At 42.0% G+C, this 18,859-nt stretch overlaps 1 protein-coding gene across 1 annotated transcript in view; it reads left to right on the plus strand.

Moving 5' to 3' along the window:
- Window positions 1-18,859, plus strand: part of LOC140364321 (cadherin-12-like) — a 297,054-nt gene that overhangs the window by 53,619 nt on the left and 224,576 nt on the right. Inside the window, exon 2 of the mRNA XM_072450418.1 lies at window positions 14,697-14,991. Within this exon, the coding sequence (XP_072306519.1) occupies window positions 14,697-14,991 (295 nt within the window). The remainder of the gene's footprint in view (window positions 1-14,696; window positions 14,992-18,859) is intronic.

Consider the following 18,859-nt stretch of genomic DNA (forward strand, 5'->3'; position numbering starts at 1 on the left):
TACGGTATTTTTTTCCCCAAGGTCCAGGTGTCCACGTTCCCCTTTTCAATCCCCAGACCCTCAAACGAGCGCGTCAATAAAACAAATAAAGTACTTTTTTTTTTCAATTTCATTTAAACAACATAACAATACAGTCACAAAATAAAAACTAAAATATACCCCACCTTCACCCCATATTTACATACAAAAATGACAAAACAGAAACTAAAAAAATATCCTAAATAACATCAATCATCAGAAGGAGAAAAAAAAAACGGACATGTAGCTGAAGGTGTTACGTTAGCATACATACATGCGACTTATACTCCAGTGAGACTTATATATGTTTTTTTTTTTCTATTATGCATTTCTTGGCTGGTGCGACTAAAAGTATCCACTGATTGCGTGGATGGCCGGAGTCCCGAGGCCATGGATACATAGTTCTGACTGAAATCGAGCTGGATGATGACAATGATGATGATGATGCCAAAAACAGTTTTTAGCACTCTATTGATCTCGATATATGAGCACCAGGGCAGTCGCAAAACACGTGGAAGCGCTTTGCCTCATGGCTGTAATTAGCAATTCTATCAATAAATAATTTGCAGTATGTGTCGGGTTTCAGGTGACATCACAGGCCAATCAAACGCCATTCCAGCGATCTCCCTTCCCAGTACTAACCAGGCCTTTCCCCGCTTAGCCTCTGGGGCCTGAAAAGTTGGTATTTCCACTAGATAAATAGAAACGGTCAGGCTCATTATTTGTGCATTTTCCCTGTGGACTTGAAAAAGAAATGAAAATGAAAATCTGGCTCTGATCAGAGGAGCGCGTCATCGCTGGGGCTCATTCATTCACTCACTGAGAATGGTGCCGAGTGTCGGTGGGAAAAGCTCCCGGAATGATTGGCACGAATGCTGCCCAGTCACTCCCAAAACTGCAGCTCGCTCATCACTGCTGCGTCGCGTGGACGTACTTCATCCAAATCCAATCATTAATGGACAAATTTAAAAAATGTCCCGGTCGACTAAAGGAACTCCAGCCACAGTCAACACGCTCATTCATCTGAACATCAGCAATACAACTCTTCTGATGGATGGAACGTCTGAAACACGAGGTACACGAATGACTTGAAAGTATTCACAGAACACATGCATATTTCACTGCATCTTGGACCCTTTTGTACTACATATTATACATTACAGTGTGTAGTTTGTGTTGACATTTGTTTGACGTTCATTGTTTAATGAACATCAAAGTAGTCCTACCTCAGTCCTACTTCAATCCTGCTTCAGTCCTTCTTCAGTCCTACTTCAGTCTTACTTCAGTCCTTCTTCAGTCCTACTTCAGTCCTTCTTCAGTCCTTCTTCAGTCCTTCTTCAGTCCTTCTTCAGACCTTCTTCAGACCTTCTTCAGTCCTACGTCAGTCCTACTTCAATCCTGCTTCAGTCCTTCTTCAGTCCTACTTCAGTCCTTCTTCAGTCCTTCTTCAGACCTTCTTCAGTCCTTCTTCAGTCCTTCTTCAGTCCTACTTCAGTCTTACTTCAGTCTTACTTCAGTCCTTCGTCAGTCCTACTTCAGTCCTTCTTCAGCCCTTCTTCAGTCCTTCTTCAATCCTGCTTCAATCCTGCTTCAGTCCTTCTTCAATCCTGCTTCAGTCCTTCTTCAGTCCTACTTTAGTCCTTCTTCAGTCCTTCTTCAGTCCTACTTCAGTCCTTCTTCAGTCCTACTTCAGTCTTACTTCAGTCCTTCTTCAGTCCTTCTTCAGTCCTTCTTCATCCTTCTTCATCCTTCTTCAGTCCTTCTTCAGTCCTTCTTCAGTCCTTCTTCATCCTGCTTCAGTCCTTCTTCAGTCCTACTTCAGTCCTTCTTCAGTCCTTCTTCATCCTGCTTCAGTCCTTCTTCAGTCCTACTTCAGTCCTTCTTCAGTCCTTTTCCATCCTGCTTCAGTCCTTCTTCAATCCTGCTTCAGTCCTTCTTCAGTCCTACTTCAGTCCTTCTTCAGTCCTTTTTCATCCTGCTTCAGTCCTTCTTCAATCCTGCTTCAGTCCTTCTTCAGTCCTACTTCAGTCCTTCTTCAGTCCTTCTTCAGTCCTTCTTCAGTCCTTCTTCAGTCCTTCTTCAGTCCTTCTTCAGACCTTCTTCAGACCTTCTTCAGTCCTTCTTCAGTCCTACTTCAATCCTGCTTCAGTCCTTCTTCAGTCCTACTTCAGTCTTACTTCAGTCCTTCTTCAGTCCTTCTTCAGACCTTCTTCAGTCCTTCTTCAGTCCTTCTTCAGTCCTACTTCAGTCTTACTTCAGTCTTACTTCAGTCCTTCTTCAGTCCTACTTCAGTCCTTCTTCAGCCCTTCTTCAGTCCTTCTTCAATCCTGCTTCAATCCTGCTTCAGTCCTTCTTCAATCCTGCTTCAGTCCTTCTTCAGTCCTACTTTAGTCCTTCTTCAGTCCTTCTTCAGTCCTACTTCAGTCCTTCTTCAGTCCTACTTCAGTCTTACTTCAGTCCTTCTTCAGTCCTTCTTCAGTCCTTCTTCATCCTTCTTCATCCTTCTTCAGTCCTTCTTCAGTCCTTCTTCAGTCCTTCTTCATCCTGCTTCAGTCCTTCTTCAGTCCTTCTTCAGTCCTTCTTCAGTCCTTCTTCATCCTGCTTCAGTCCTTCTTCAGTCCTACTTCAGTCCTTCTTCAGTCCTTCTTCATCCTGCTTCAGTCCTTCTTCAGTCCTACTTCAGTCCTTCTTCAGTCCTTTTCCATCCTGCTTCAGTCCTTCTTCAATCCTGCTTCAGTCCTTCTTCAGTCCTACTTCAGTCCTTCTTCATCCTGCTTCAATCTTTCTTCATCTTGCTTCAGTCCTTCTTCAGTCCTTCTTCAGTCACATATACTCAGATAAGAACATTCTGTCAAAGCTGTGAAACTGTGGCACTTTTAAACCTAGACCAGGCTTTTACCAATGATCCGAAGCGACGCAGACGTCGACACACGACTACAGTAAAGGTGCCGGCGCTTTGCACGGGTACATTTGCACATTTGAACCATGATTTGAGGCTGTCGAGTGTTGTCGAGTGCCCCAATGCCCAGCGCGCCCCAGTCTGCGAGAGCACCCGAGGCTAGACGCTGGCGCAGAGATAGCGCTGACAGCTCCGGGGCCCCGGGCCGCGCCGGTTCGGGGGTAATTGCCATTGTTGTTATCATCTGGAGATACGGCGAACATCCCCTTTAACTACACCGGGCTCCCTTTAATTGAAGTCTAATCCTAATTCTCACCCGCAGACATGTCAGACGTGGCATTTGGCACAATGGAAGCTTTTTTTGCCGTGTGGCTCCGAGCGCCGTCTGAACCGGGAGAAAGACGCCGCCGAAACTTCAGCACCTTCGCTTTGTGAAGTTAAAGTCTGTCCATGACAAAACTTTCCGAAATGTCACTCACAGCCAAAGCGACACACTTTGCCTGACAACCGTTGTCAAGGACCGATACTAAATACTGAAGAGACATAAACTGAGAGCTTTTTGTATATCTGTGTGAAAAAAAAAGATTAGTTTGTCAGCAGAGGCCAAACATAATATAATGGTGTGAATGAAGAGGAAAACACGGCAGAGATGGAACTAAACCAGGACTAAACCAGAGATTTAACAAAGAACTAAACCAGGACTAAACCAGGGATTTAACCGAGAACTAAACCAGGATTAAACCATGGATTTAACCGAGAACTAAACCAGGATTAAACCATGGATTTAACCGAGAACTAAACCAGGACTAAACCATGGATTAACCAAGACCTAAACCAGGACTAAACCATGGATTGACTGAGAACTAAACCAGGACTAAACCATGGATTTAATCGAGAACTAAACCAGGATTAAACCATGGATTTAATCGAGAACTAAACTAGGACTAAACCATGGATCTAATCGAGAACTAAACCAGGACTAAACCATGGATTTAATCGAAAACTAAATCAGGACTAAACCATGGATTAACCAAGACCTAAACCAGGACTAAACCATGGATTGACTGAGAACTAAACCAGGACTAAACCATGGATTTAATCGAAAACTAAACCAAGACTAAACCATGGATTAACCAAGACCTAAACCAAGACTAAACCATGGATTAACCAAGACCTAAACCAGGACTAAACCATGGATTTAATCGAGAACTAAACTAGGACTAAACCATGGATTAACCAAGACCTAAACCAGGACTAAACCATGGATTTAATCGAGAACTAAACCAGGACTAAACCATGGATTAACCGAGAACTAAACTATGGATTTAACTGAGAACTAAACCAGGACTAAACCATGGATTTAACTGAGAACTAAACCAGGACTAAACATGTATTTAATCAAGAACTAAACCAAGACTAAACCATGGATTTAAACCAGAACTAAACCAAGACTAAACCAGGACTAAACAATGGATTTAACCAGAACTAAACCAGGACTAAACCAGAACACCTATTGTCAGTGAGATCTACTTACACAAATACTAAATAATATAGCCAAAGTCTTAATATATTTTTCAGATTTATATGTCCCAATTTTGGTTTGTAGCAAAAATCAAACCATCAACCTTGGATTTATCGAACCACAAGTTACAGAACATGAGATAATTACGTTTCACAGCCAATTTTAAACATGACTGTTTTAAATAATGCTAAAACATTAACTAATAATGACAAAACAAAAATGAAAAAAAAATCAAAATAAAACATGTGCAATTACGCCGCAAAAACATCAACATTTTACGATTATTTGCAATTGTTGGCCCCATCGCTAAAACGTTGTGACAGCAAACATTCTGTATGTATTTTGTCCCATAAACAGCCAGATAAAAACCTACTTTTTGAGTCATGTTTTATATTTTGGTGCACATCTTCAACCAAAATCACTCATCGCCGCTGCACACAATTCTTTTTTAGTCGATCGCGCCCCAAACAACGGCAACTATCAATTCGCCCAAAGAGTCGCGAGCCGGTTCCTCCCCTCTCGCCTTCCCTACACCCACCGGCCCCCCCGCTCTCCCTCTCTCTCTCTCTCACACACGGACCCCCTACTCCACCTCCGGCCTCCTTCTTGTCCAGGTCACCGGTCAGAATGAAGTTCACGTACACCGAAACCACTGGAACGTTCCGCTCTCGCTCTCTCTTTCCCCTTCTCCTGTTTTCTCCCCGTCGGCCTTTTACGCACTGAACCCAGCCGTCTGTAGTCACTGGCTTGGATTCACTCTGCTCTTGTTTCCAGTGGCACATCAATCATGGCGCCGTGAGGCTACTTGATATGCTGCCAGCTCGACCGAATCTTATATATTCATCCTACATAGTCGAGGCGTTTATGTCTTTTATATGGCCTTGTTTGTCTTCACTTTTCCTTTTCTTTTCTGCCCTACCTACGCCTGCCTGCCGCCGCCACGTGCAAGTAATAGAGCATCTATCTTTGCAATCAAATCAACATTAAAACGTGAAGATGTACGGCCGTTCTTCTGTGAAAGGCAAGGCAGTAGCGTCGAGAGTTATTACATAAAGGCGAGCGGCGCAAGGAAAAGGGAAGAAGAAAATTGTGCGTTTTTTATGTACGATGCACAGAAGTTAATTACATTTACACGTGGAGGACAATTCGACGGCCGCACGTGCTATTCAATTTCCGTGAGGATATGTCTTTTTGACGGAACGTGGCTCGCGTTTCGAAGGTGGAGGAGGGTTTTGTGCAGAGGATTGTGGCAATGTACATAATGTAAAGGTAGCAGTACTTTGGATTTGGTAAAGTATACACATATATTTAGCTAATACTGTGAACTTTGTGTCGAAGAAATGTGAATGTTGAGCACATCATTTAAGGTAATGCTGCTTTCAAATGCTGTATTTGAAGGGCGTAAAGGACATGTCTGCACTTTTGCGATCCGTTTTAAAGACGTTTTACATTTGTTTGATGATTTAACCTCAACTAACATCTATTTTTATTGGATTTACATAATACCGTCAGCTTGCTAATGATGCAAAGCGCGCACACATTGATTTTTGTTAAAGAACATTAGAGGTGTTTGGACCTTGCCCTGAGAAAAAACTGAACTCTGAATAATGCAGTATATGCCTCTTTTCAACCATCCTGCAAGAAAAATAAATGTCTTGTCGGAGCGCATTAGATGGCAAGTACACAATAATTCTATACGGCGTGACAGTATTATCTCGAACAATGTACTTGAATCATATTATTTTAATATGTCAAGTCAGAGAAGCTAAAGGTGACTTGAACAGTGCTGGAATTCACAGTATATATCATCTTATTCATAATACTGGCATAGTCGATTCCTCTTCTTGATCCAGTTAATTCTCTAGTTTTATAAGCCAATATATTCTACCAAAGTTTAACCAACAAAGAACAATTTGGACACTCTACATTACGACTGCAACTATAATGTGCAATTTGAACTGCATTTGAAGTTCAATTTCGGCACGTAAAGGCCTTGAACGTATTCCACATAGTCCACCAGAGCGGAACCTTTTTTGTTTATCGTGAAAGAGAAACTAAACGAGTGACATCACCATTCATTCCAATGCATTTCAGAACTCTGTATTTGGGCTTCAGGACTCCTGCCATGGACACAGTCAATAGTTCTCTCTGGAGCATCGTCCCGGCCCTCACAAAAATAGTTATGACACAAAATGCTCCAACAATCAAGGACTGGACTGACATACTGAAAATGGAATGGAATAAAATGGAAAAAAAAATTACATTCAGACTTAATTTGAAAATAAAAAAAATGAAAAAAATTGCCAGAATTTGGAGAAAATTGGACGTTTTCTTTGGGTTTTTTGTGCCATGATTCTCTTTTTTTATTATTATTATTATTTATTATTATTATTCGCTGTTTTTATTGTATGTTTTTCTCGCTGGTCTTTTTTTTCTTATTCCATTGTGTTAGTGTATATGTCGTAAAAATAAAAAAGAAAGAAAGGGAAACTAATAAACTAAGAAAGAGAAACTAATAAAGTGCTTTTAAACGGCATCTGGGCAGCGCGGTGTCCCAAAGCGGCATTGACGAGCGGAATCGTGATGGACGGATTGTTAAAAATAGAATCAATTGTTAGAAATGTTAAAATATATTGTGTTACGGTCGAAATAAACTACAAAAAACCTTCAAAATACACGTAGTACACCATGTAACACACTTTAAACATATACAATCAGTACTTTATGCCTTGTAAACGTATATATTTCTTACTCCTAAAAAACGCTTCCCTCGACACACACATTGCCATCGATTTATCCTGTCGTCTAGAGCATTTCATTATAACTAGTGAGGCTATTTATAAATATAGCATATGTTGTAATGTATGAAAATGATGACGCTAACGTAACTTTGGCGTTGATGTTGCAGATGATGTGATGCAGTGTTGTAAATAACTGCTGCTGCACGACAACGACACGTCAACACGTCTTAGCTTCAACATTTGCAACGATCCCTTATGGATTCGTAAGTGTTGATGCGCAAAAGAACAGAAAGTGTCAACTGTATGTGAAGTTGTATTTAGCTTCATTCGCAGGTTATTTCACGAGCCTCATAAAAATGCTCCGTTTCAAAAGTCAAAAGTAGAGATCCGGAAGTCTCCTGGGCTGTTTTTAAGTCCATAAATCATAACCAGCCTCATTCTGAGCATTTACCCCTCAAATCACGTTCATTACAGCTGTGTTTGCTTGTATGTTTCTCCATGGTAATTCCGTCTGCTGCCTGTAGATGGAGTGCTAACACAAAGCCTGAAAAGGGAACTGTCCTGACTGATGGAAAGTCATGTGTGTTTTTACATTATTATAATCTCTAAAACATCAAATGCCAAAGTGAAAGGTACTAAAGGGCAAGTTTAAAGCCCAATAACAGTACCAAGAATGTTTTTTTGCATGTTTTTTATTAAATAGACGATCAATTGATTGACAGATTGTGGCATATTTAGATTTTTTTCCTTGTGATATTCAATCTTCCCCATGTGGGACAATAAAGGAATATCTTAATTGATTGACAGATTGTGGCATATTTAGATTTTTTTCCTTGTGATATTCAATTTAGTTCAACTTTTCTGATGGGCGATATGCCACTGCTTGTCTTCATGTCATTTATCTGCCTTCAAAAGTCCACAGTGGGGCATTATCTATCTCCACCGTTACAGGTCAGATCTGTGGAGACAAGCCCCGCCCACAAACGCATGTTAATTTGTGTGTAAATGTTTTAATCTTAAGCATCTGCAGCCTTTTTAAAATGCCATATCGCGTAACACTCCAGGCATTAGCATCGTTTTGGAGGTACACGCGGTACAAAAGTTTCATACTGCGCCTTTAAATTTGAAAGATACCAGCCGCTGCTCCTTAAAGAAACGCTACAGCTAAACCTCGGGAATTGCCAATAGATAACCCATAAATATTCATAGCAATCGTCAAAGTCTTTACTTCGCTGCTGAAATAAAACAACACATTTGCCGCTTCTGTAAATGAAAGTTTAGCATTGCGCCGTGAAGAAAGGCTAAATCACGGCGAAAAGACGAGATTAGCACGAGTTAGCGTGCGGGTGAGGCCACATTAGAGCTAAAGCTAAATTAAGTGGAAAAATTAATTACGGCTTGTGCTTTTAGGGATCAGCCGCTAAATATAGAAAACGTACATGAAAAACATCGGCGGAGACGGCGCTGTCGCTGTCCGAATTTAACAAATAATTAAGGGCGCAAAGGAAATCTGCGCTACAAAGCATTTAATCACTGCCGTTTAAAATCGTTTCATTTATTTAACTGTGCGCAGCGTTGTTACATTTGGGTGAAAGAGACACATTTAGACACATTTTTCAATTCCGCTGTTTTGACTTTGGATTGTAAAAATAAATGAGTCACAATTATAATGGGATGTATAGATTTTTATCATTTATAAGATGCTTTTTTCATAACCTTTGGGCACTGCTTGTGTCGAGAAACCATTCATTTGTGCTCAGTGCCTTGCCCAATGACACAATGTAAGTGCACATCACCGGAAGCGAGAGAAAGTTTCTGCTTCGTCCAGTGACATTTGTACTTATTAAAGACAACATAGTGCTTTTATATATGATTTTTATTCATTCTAAATCACAATCATTTGCTAATAATTCAGATAAAGATATTTTTTACATAAACAAAACAAAATTGGGAAAAAAAATGGCAACGTTTAAACATTAAAGGAAGAAAAACAATCACATTTAGACTAGGACTGCACGATATATTGAAAGAGTATTGATATCGCAAAATCAGCTAATGCGATAATTAATTTTGCGACAGACTAAATAGATCAAGGTTCTCAATCTGACTGAAATGTACAGTTTTTAAAAAGAAAACGGTGAAAAAGGCTTACTTTTATTCTTGATTTTTTTTGTCCAAATTATCCTTGAGTTTGACTAACACAAACAGGCATGAACAAATTAGTTTTAACACAACTGAAATCACGTGTGTCAAAAGGTTTATTAACAGCCACATCGCATCTCGCAGTCATTTCCAAAAATGTTGCAGCCGTAATTTACAGTTACAAACGAAAACTGTCACATTCCTCAGTCTCCGCTTCATCTAAAACATCTAAATTATTCAACTTACGGTGCAAAAATGTCTCACTGAGCTTCATTTATTCATTTGACTGCTTTTCTGAGCAGACAACTATCCAAATATTATCACAAAAATGTTCCTTTTACTAACTTAAACTCAACCAAAACCAGTTCAAGGTCAAATCCAGTTCTTGTCGAACACATCTGAGGTTAAAGTCTGTGCGTGGACCGAGGTTAAACGCTCTCCACGCTCCGCAGGCCGAGCGCCGCCGAAGCTTGTAAACAAATCAGAAACGGAGAAGCTGTTGCCGGCGGCGATACGCAGCCATGCAAAAGGCGACGCTGTAATGAAGTGCCACTTTGCCGTCGCCGTGCGCAGTAACGGGTCGGCTGCTGTTTGTGTCTCGTAAACAAGCGCGAATGAAAAGGTCGGTTTATTCGCACTCGGCTTAGATGGAATAATGAGTTGAATGGTACATTTTCTCACGCGCTTAGAAGAGAATCTTGTGCCTCCTGCTTGTCTCGATTCGATTCAATCTGTTTGTGTAACGGCCCAAAATCACAGCAGCAGTTATAGCAGCGTAGGAAGCATCCCCTGTCCTCAGACGCTCCTCCTCTGCAGGGAAAAACTACAAAAGAATGTAAAAACCTCGGGGAGAACCACAGTGAAGGACAGATCCTACTCTGGCTGACGTGCTTCCACTTGGAGATAGACTGTGGAGCCAAAGCCACTCAGGAGGAGAGAGGATGGATCATCTAGAGCAGGGGTGGGCAAACTGCGGCCCGCGGGCAACACGTGGCCCGTTTGTCTTTATAATCTGGCCCGCCAAACATGCCAAGAAATATATTTTTTTAATTTTTATTTGTTATTTTTTGCCCTTAGGCATCTGTCTGCACTTGTATTCTTAATAAATATGACGTGAAATGAATTAAATAATAGATTCAATAGCCTATATTTGACAGAAAAGTGATATTTTATTTGATTAGATTTTATTTTTTTAACACCAATGATTGCGTGCTACGCTACGCTACTTAATTATAATTGCCCACCCCTGATCTAGAGACAGTAGATGATGTAGATGCAGAGCCATCCATCCAGCATGTATCTCATTATGTTTTGTACTGCTGTAAACTGGACTTCCATAAACAGATAGAGCACATACACACCCCCAGACCTCTTCATCGGTCCACGGCGATGACCCGTTACAGACCTTTGAGCCCTCGGCGATGGTTGTCCCAGTGCAGTCAGAACATGTGATGTGGTCATTTTGCTGGAGCTCTGACCCCACAGTTGGCACTGCACAGAACCAACATCTGCGTTGCACAAAATGAATTAAAGGAATAATAGAGGTTTTTTCGCCGATTTGTGCGACTGTTAGTCCCTTTTTTAAGTCACCACACTCAAACCCCACCCTCCTGTTGTTTCCAAGAGGCCGCCTCCCACCAAACCTTGTGCTCCCACCAAACCTTGTGCGTGAGCATACAACAGCCTCGTTGCTTTTGTTTATTAGCTTGACGGATCGCAACCGTCTCTCGTCTCCGCAGATTTCCATCTCTTCTGAGCTCGAACACAGTCTTCCTCTGTGTCATGTTTGTGCTGTAACTGAAGGAACTCGCTAAACACACACCGGCATATCAACCACACATGTGCCGCCCGGGAAACGTGCTGCTATCCTGGGAACGAGGCTGCAGGTGTGCAGTGGGACGCAGGGAATGATTGACATGTGGGAGAACTAGTCGGCTGTCCACGCCACCAGGAAATGAGACAGATTGGGCGCCAAAAATCCTCTATAATTCCTTTAAGCTCAGAATCAGAAAAGCTTTATTTCCATTGTCACTGAACACATAGAAACTTGTCTGAGCGTTAAGGCGCGACACAAAACAATGAATAATAAAATGATAGTATAGCAGAGCAGCTGGGAGCCCTCCAGCTGCAATTTATGAATCTGCGCAACAAACTTTCTTTCAAATGTTGTATTTTTAACCCAAAGATTAAATAACACTTATTTTTCTCATCAGACAGTTTTGTTTTGAACTGAAAATCAAATGAACGTCACACAGACCTCTCAGTACCACCAGAAAGAGCTGTCTGAGTACTATTTATCAGTCTATATTAGATAATTCCATATTTTACGTAGGGCACAAGTGAGAGTTTATTGCAGAATATTGTTACATCTACGTCAATTATTTATTACTACATTTAATTTCAGCTTTGTTTTTCCAAATGGATGAAAAGTGCGATAAAAAGAGCCAGTCGCACGGATTATCCCTGACGCTTTTGGGCGATTGTCACTTCCATTGAGTTGTTACCGTTAAAAAAAGAATGGCCACGCCACACAAATATCAGATCAGTCATTAAAAATACATAATTGCTCAACACAAATTATTTCCACACCATTTTCTCCCCCGTTTCAAGACTTAGCGAGGGCATTCCATCAACATTCCGCTCGGTTCAAGTTTGGCTGTTGCTGGCAGCGAGGTCTGTGTTTCCTTGGGGGGGGTGTCGGGCAGGGCGGGGGAGGGGGACTCAGTGGGGGAGGTAAACAGCGCTGTGTCCACAAACCAAAATGTGTTTGTCTGGTTGAAAGAACGACCGAGACTTTGTTTTAGCAAAGATGTGTTCTGGCGGGAGATTCTCGACTTTGTGGAGTTGACTCTCGGATTCGCTGTCGCTGCCGTCGCCACTTTTCGAGAAAAAACGTGATCCAAGGAAAATGTCTGAATTCTAATGTCACACAAAAACAAAATATAATCAATATATTGCGATATTTACCAGGATCCCAACAGTGCATGGTAACAAAAGCAGTACAAGTTGTATTATTATTATATTTTTGCCTTGTATTGGACAGTACAGCATGAAATATGGGTAAAAAGAGCAGGGAGGACTTTCAGCAAATTGTCAGAGCCAGGAATTGGTCTCGATGGTGAAGCACATACAATATTTGCAACGTATTTGTACAAAATGCTATTGAAAGTTCTTTACGGACATGAAAATACATTAAAATCACAATTACACTATGAACTCACAATACAATTAAATAAAAGCATAAATAATTGATCAGGATTACAACAGCAGCTTCTTCAGGTGGGAAAAAAAAGAGATATGATCGAATGCTTTTGTCAAAAGAAGTAGTAGTATTTGTGTGGCAGAGTACGTGTCACAGTGTGAGGACTAAAGCCTATAAAAAAAACTGTAAAAAACTTATAAAAAACCTGTAAATACTTAATTCACCTGCAAGTTTAGATACAGTATGTGCTAAAATAGATTAATCTTGGGTTTAGGGCGAGTGGTGACGATGGGTAAAGTTAGGATCAGGAAATCGTGGAAACACGACGTGCGCGGGCGTTTGGGTGAGAAGTGGTTGAGAAGAAGATGGTGTACTTCGCTTCATGCCCCAGGGCAGCTGTGGCTTCAAACTTGGCTTGTCACAGGAAGTCCTGAGTGAAGGATTTATCGGCAGTACGAGTATATGAAGCACCCTCTTGGGCGAGACACCTCATCCACTTCTCATCCACCAGTCCTGAACGTCGTGGTCTGACTTTAAACGGCAAAACGGCTCGAAAACACACGGATAAAGTGGAATACGCTGCGACTCTAAACTATTGTTACGCTCGAAACACACGGCACGAGCGATTTGGAGCGGAACGGCAAGTCCAATTTACAGTCTAAATACATACTTTGTGTTATTGATGCGTTTTAATGACTTGAGCAACACCACAGCCATGTCACAAATGGATTGGACAAGGAAAAGTGGCTCAGATTGACAGCGATAAAACACTTTTTTCACCTTTCAAAAAGTCTCACATCTTGGCCTTGGTAGATCAGTTCTATGGGCTTTAGTCGGCGCTAGACTTTATAGAGAAGAACAGAAAGAGCAGCTGCAGTCGCTTCTCTCTTGCTCCCTGTGTGTCGCCGCTCCGCTGTCGGCCACCGGGGGAGTGCACCTGTCACCGACGCCTCTCGCCGACGCCTCCTGCTGACGCTTGCAGGCTGTTTCGGGCGTTAGTAAGGCCACCATTAGCTGTTGAGTTGTCTGTGGAGTTGCTGAATTGTTATGTCAAGCAAATATTTACCCAAGTACACGTCGTAGGAACTGTTCCGCGTCTTCTCCTACATTCTCACATCGACCCCGACTGCCCGATGCCACGAGGTAAACGCGCCGACCGACAGATGCGTCATTAAAAATAAGTCTTATCCTCATCAAACCTCGTGCAAAGTTCTCTTCAGTGCACTTCCCCCCCGACACTTGCAGGGATTTTGAAGCTCGCTCGCTTTCCTCTCCGTCGCGCTCAGATGTCGCTCTTTGACTGTTTCCCACGAGCTTTCGTTCAGTCGTCACGGAGACAGTGTTTGCTCTCGCCGAAGCTGTAAAATGACCTGGAGAGAAGGACAGTGCAGTGGAGTACTACACTGTCAGTAACTAAACACTTATAGGACGTCTAGGGCTGAACATATCTATATATTTTGTCATGTGTTTTTGTCATAATCTGTGTTTCGATCGTAGCGTTTTATTCAAAGTTCACATTTTAATCACGTCCAGGAGCGTTAACATTTGAGAGACGAATACAGGAAACGTGTTTGGAGACATCTAAATTGCTTTTCAAAAAACATAATGAGGCAGGACAATTTGTTGTTTGCAAAATAGATAATGTTAGTGAAATAACTAAGCAAATTGATTCTGATTGATTTTGATTTGATTCCAGTGGCTCAGTTGAAATTAATTGTGAAAGGTTTGGAAACGGTATTGAACTCTTTGTTGGTGACATATTCTTGTGATTTTCTGCTGTATATATTTCCTCTCAATCAGACGTTCCTGTTAAATAAATGTTAAATAACTGTAATACTATAAAACTATGATACTACTAACACTAAGTTGGTAAACCCTCTAATTCAAGATTTATTTGCTATACACATAGGAATTATTGTACTAGACTGTCAAAAATAAGTAAATGTGAATAAATATAAATACATATAAATAATATAAATAACTATGAATAATATACATAAATATAGATAGTATAATATAAATAAAATAAATAAAATAAATAAAATAAATAAAATAAATAAAATAAATAAATGAAATAATACAAATAAATGTGCCAAAACGTGTCCCGTTAAGTAGAGATGAACTAGAATAAATTCCAATCTAACTCCTGCGTTCTCCTCTCTGCTCCTCCAGCTTCACACAGACCTGGACAGCGGCGATAGTGCGGTGAAGTACACTCTCTCGGGGGAAGGCGCCGGCTCCATCTTCACCATCGACCAGACGACGGGGGACATCCACGCCCTGCGCAGCCTGGACCGGGAGGAGCGGCCCTACTACACGCTCCGGGCGCAGGCGGTGGACCTCGACACCAACCGGCCCCTGGAGCCCGAGTCCGAGTTCGTCATCAAGGTCCAGGACATCAACGACAACGAGCCCAAGTTCCTGGAGGGGCCGTACACCGCCAGCGTGCCCGAGATGTCGCCCGTGGGTAAGTGGAGTTCAGATAACGAACACGTGGAGGCGGGGAGGTGGGTCACAGGCGCGGCGGCGTGTGCAATACCGAGTAAACATGTCACGGCGCTTCATGTGGATGTTCTGCCACCTGCTTGTTTCCATTTAGGTGGTGTTTCTTCTTGACGAGTTAGATCTGTGGAGAGGCATGCCCACTCGCTGTAAGAATAAGCATCTTTAGCAATGAAAACACTGGTAATAAGACCGTTTTATGCCCTACGGTGCAATATCCAGCCAAAACGACCCAAGGGAACGCCCACAAACGGACCTCTGTGGGTGGTTTCAATGTAGAAGAGCTGCCCTATCCCCTAATCCAGACAGAAAGATGCACCGAAATATTTATAAAACATATTTTCTGTGTGTTTTTCTGACTGTAAGGCAGCTGCGAGCTAAATGCTAGCATTGTCTGCCGTATTTGTCATATACAATACCGAGTGAACATGTCACGTGTCACATGATTTGCGTAACGCTTCATGTGGAGGTTCTGCCACCTGCTTTTTTCCATTTAGGTGGTGTTTCTTCTTGACGAGTTAGATCTGTGGAGAGGCATGCCCACTCGCTGTAAGGTTTAGCAATGAAACACCTGTAATAAGACGCTATAACGCCCTACGGTGCAATATCCAGCCAAAACGACCCAAGGGAACGCCCACAAACGGACCTCTGTGGGAGAAGCAATCAAGTGGTTTCAATGTAGAAGAGCTTCCCTATCACCCACTGGTCCAGATCCCCTAATCCAGACAGAAAGATGCACAGAAATACTTATAAAACATATTTTCTGTGTGTTTTTCTGACTGTATGGCAGCTGCGAGCTAATTGCTAGCGTTGTCTGCCGTGTTCGTCATATACAAGAACATCTGTTTGCTTTTCCGAGCTAACCCCACGTCAACAATCTCCAGTAATGCTCAAATGTGACTCGACTGGAATTCATTTAGCGTGAAATGCACATCATCTGCCAGGAAACGTCTTAAAAGAAGGAACACGTCGTCTCTTATCGAATCGACGTAGAGTTTACACCCACACACGCGACTTTCAGGCAAACTGACTTCAAGGATTTTGTGAACTCAACGTACGTGATATTTTGATTTCGAAATGCGCAATAACAACTGAGGACTGAGCCAAATCCGTCAAGTCCTCGCGCTTGAAACCCGGGAATAACATCAGAAAAGAGACGTTAGTTTGAGCTCCTCCTGCAGTCGTGTGCCATCGGCTTAAATAGATCTAAAAATATCCAAAAGACACCAAACCTTGTGATTGATGCGAAAACTCTGATGCACAACGAAATCGCGGCGGACGATGGACCGCGCTCTAACGTCGAAGGCAGTGGTTCCCAAAGTGGGGGTCGGGATCCCCAAAGCATGAGCTGGGGGGAGGGTCGCGAGATGATTAAGACAATGATGAAATGAGGTCGGAAAAACACAATAAGCTACTAAAATAAATCAAATTAAACCTAATTTGAAATACCTTACAACTTGAAACTGATATAGAAATCAACTGAATTTATCTGTAGAGATCCTGAGTTGTGTCACGAACGGCAGAACGGAGCCAATTACGGAGCTGGAAACAAGCGATGATTTAACAGTCTTTAATAGAACAAAAACAGAAAAGTACAAAGTCACTGGTAATATCAGGACGACAAGGGAAGGTCCTTCCAGCGGTGGTCAGATCCAGCATACAACGGTGTCAGAGAGCAGGCGAGAGTCGAAGTCATAAATCCGTTCCAGGTTTGGTGCACAGGCAGAAGGAACACTCAGGACGGTCCAAGGTCGATGACGGCAAACAGGATCACGAGGGTTAGGCAAAAATCAGAGTCAGAACAGGAATCAAAAAAATCAGAACGCTCAAATGCTGGGGCAGAGGAAACAAACACCTAAAATACTACACCCAGTGATTAACAAACAGACACAGCAGTGAACCCACGCACAGGTGTGGAGAGCCTGTGATTAGCTGAGAGACAAGGGGGCGGTAACCAGAGAGACAAGAGGGCGGTAACCTGAGACAAGGGGGCGGTAACCAGAGAGGAAACAAGAAGGGAGGGGGGAAACGAAGAGGAGCAGAGACAGAAACACCGTCAGTAAAACAAGACAAGACTATACATCACCAGACCAGATGGTTACCATGACATGTTGGTGTCGTGGTCATTTCAGGGGTCCCGGTCTGAAAAGTTTGAAAACCCCTGACTTATTGCATACCTTATATAAGTATTGCTGGTTCAATTGCATTGTTTAAAATTGTACTGATTGTTCAGAGACAAATTATCACTCAGTCTGAGATATCTGACCTATTATGGTCAAATCTAACTTTATTTTGTGATTTACGTCTAATGTCTATTGGCTTGGGTCGCAAAATTACTTTTAAAATATGGGTCCCCAAAAATAAAAGGTTTGGGAAACACTGGTCCAAGGCTTCCACCGGCCGCCCCGTCGCGCTCGTTTGAATTCAGCCGGCGGTTGGACTCTGAGCGGAGGAATCATCCAGGTACATCCAGAGAGTGCCCGTTCTGGCCCCGCGAGCGCCCGTTCTGCCCCGCGGCTCCTGACATTTCACACACTGTTGTTCCGCCTCTGCCCTCCAACAGCAGCCTCTCACGGGCCTGTCTTTCACCCGCGAGACCCCCCCGCTCCACGCCGCCACCCTCACTAACACGCCCCACACCCCCGTCCCACCCGAGGCGCTCGTGTCAAGGTCACAGACTCCTCGTGTGGATGGGTCCGGCCCCTAAAATCAACTCTGGGCGCAAAATGACCCCTTTATGCTGTAGCTCATGCTGTAGACAGACACATGTGGGTGAGAGTGGACAGTGTTAAAACTCCTAAATTGCAGCTTAAACATGACGTTTTAGGCTTTTTGGGGGTATTTAGTATCAAACTGTAACATCCACACATTATTATTTTAGTTTTTGATCATTGTAAGTGACACTATTGAGCTAAAACGGCTTAATAAGAGAGAAAGGTTTATTGACTTCCTGTTCAAAACTGCAGAACTGAAATGCCTCGCGTTTCTTTGTGGTATTTCACCGTAACAAGCTGTGGATATTCATTTTATCTGTTGAAAAATGTCTGAATTGTTACAAGTTCAGGGCTGTGGGCGGAGACAGGGGGAACGAGAAACCAGGAATTGGTTCAAAAGCTAATTTAGTGTCAATTTAGCAGAATATTATTAGCTTTTGAATGATTGTGAAAACGCTTGCATTGTCTCACTGTTGAAGTTTTAAATGAGACTTGCACTTTTTACTCCAAAGTATTTAACACAGCCAATATTGATGCTAACAAATAATACTTTGGTGTAGAAATTATAAAATGATTATTGTTGCAAATATTCTATTCAATTAAACTAAATGTATTTCCGTAAAGACAGAAGATTGATTGTATTGTTGTCATTATGTATTTATTGTGGAATGTAATTTCATCCAAATTAAATAATTGTATATGTGAAAAACACTTCCTACTATGGGCTGGAGTATCGGTATTGAAGTATCGATATGTTGACCCTGACTCAGTAAAAACGTCTCCTTGAGCAAATAACAAAACATTTGTCCAAAAGCTGAATTGTTAACAACTTTAAATGATTTGACCCTAATTTTGAGATGTACGCAGTGCGTCAGGCCTCGAAAAATCATTCCAAACGGATCATGTGCCGTTAATTTGAGCTGAAATCTCCAAATAAATAAACGAAAGCGTTTGATTTGAGTGTTTTCAGATTCAGATAATCATAAGAACATGGATTTATCTTATTAAAGGCACCGTCTGTGTGGCTGCTGCATGTGTAAGAGCTGATGCTGAAGTGACATCACAACACGAAGGTCAACAATAATATCATACGTTTACCTGGGTTTTAATATTTTAAAC

This window comes from Eucyclogobius newberryi, unplaced genomic scaffold (assembly GCF_026437365.1).
Source record: "Eucyclogobius newberryi isolate DKJ021-1_F unplaced genomic scaffold, fEucNew1.0.hap1 SCAF_18, whole genome shotgun sequence".
NCBI lineage: Eukaryota > Metazoa > Chordata > Actinopteri > Gobiiformes > Gobiidae > Eucyclogobius > Eucyclogobius newberryi.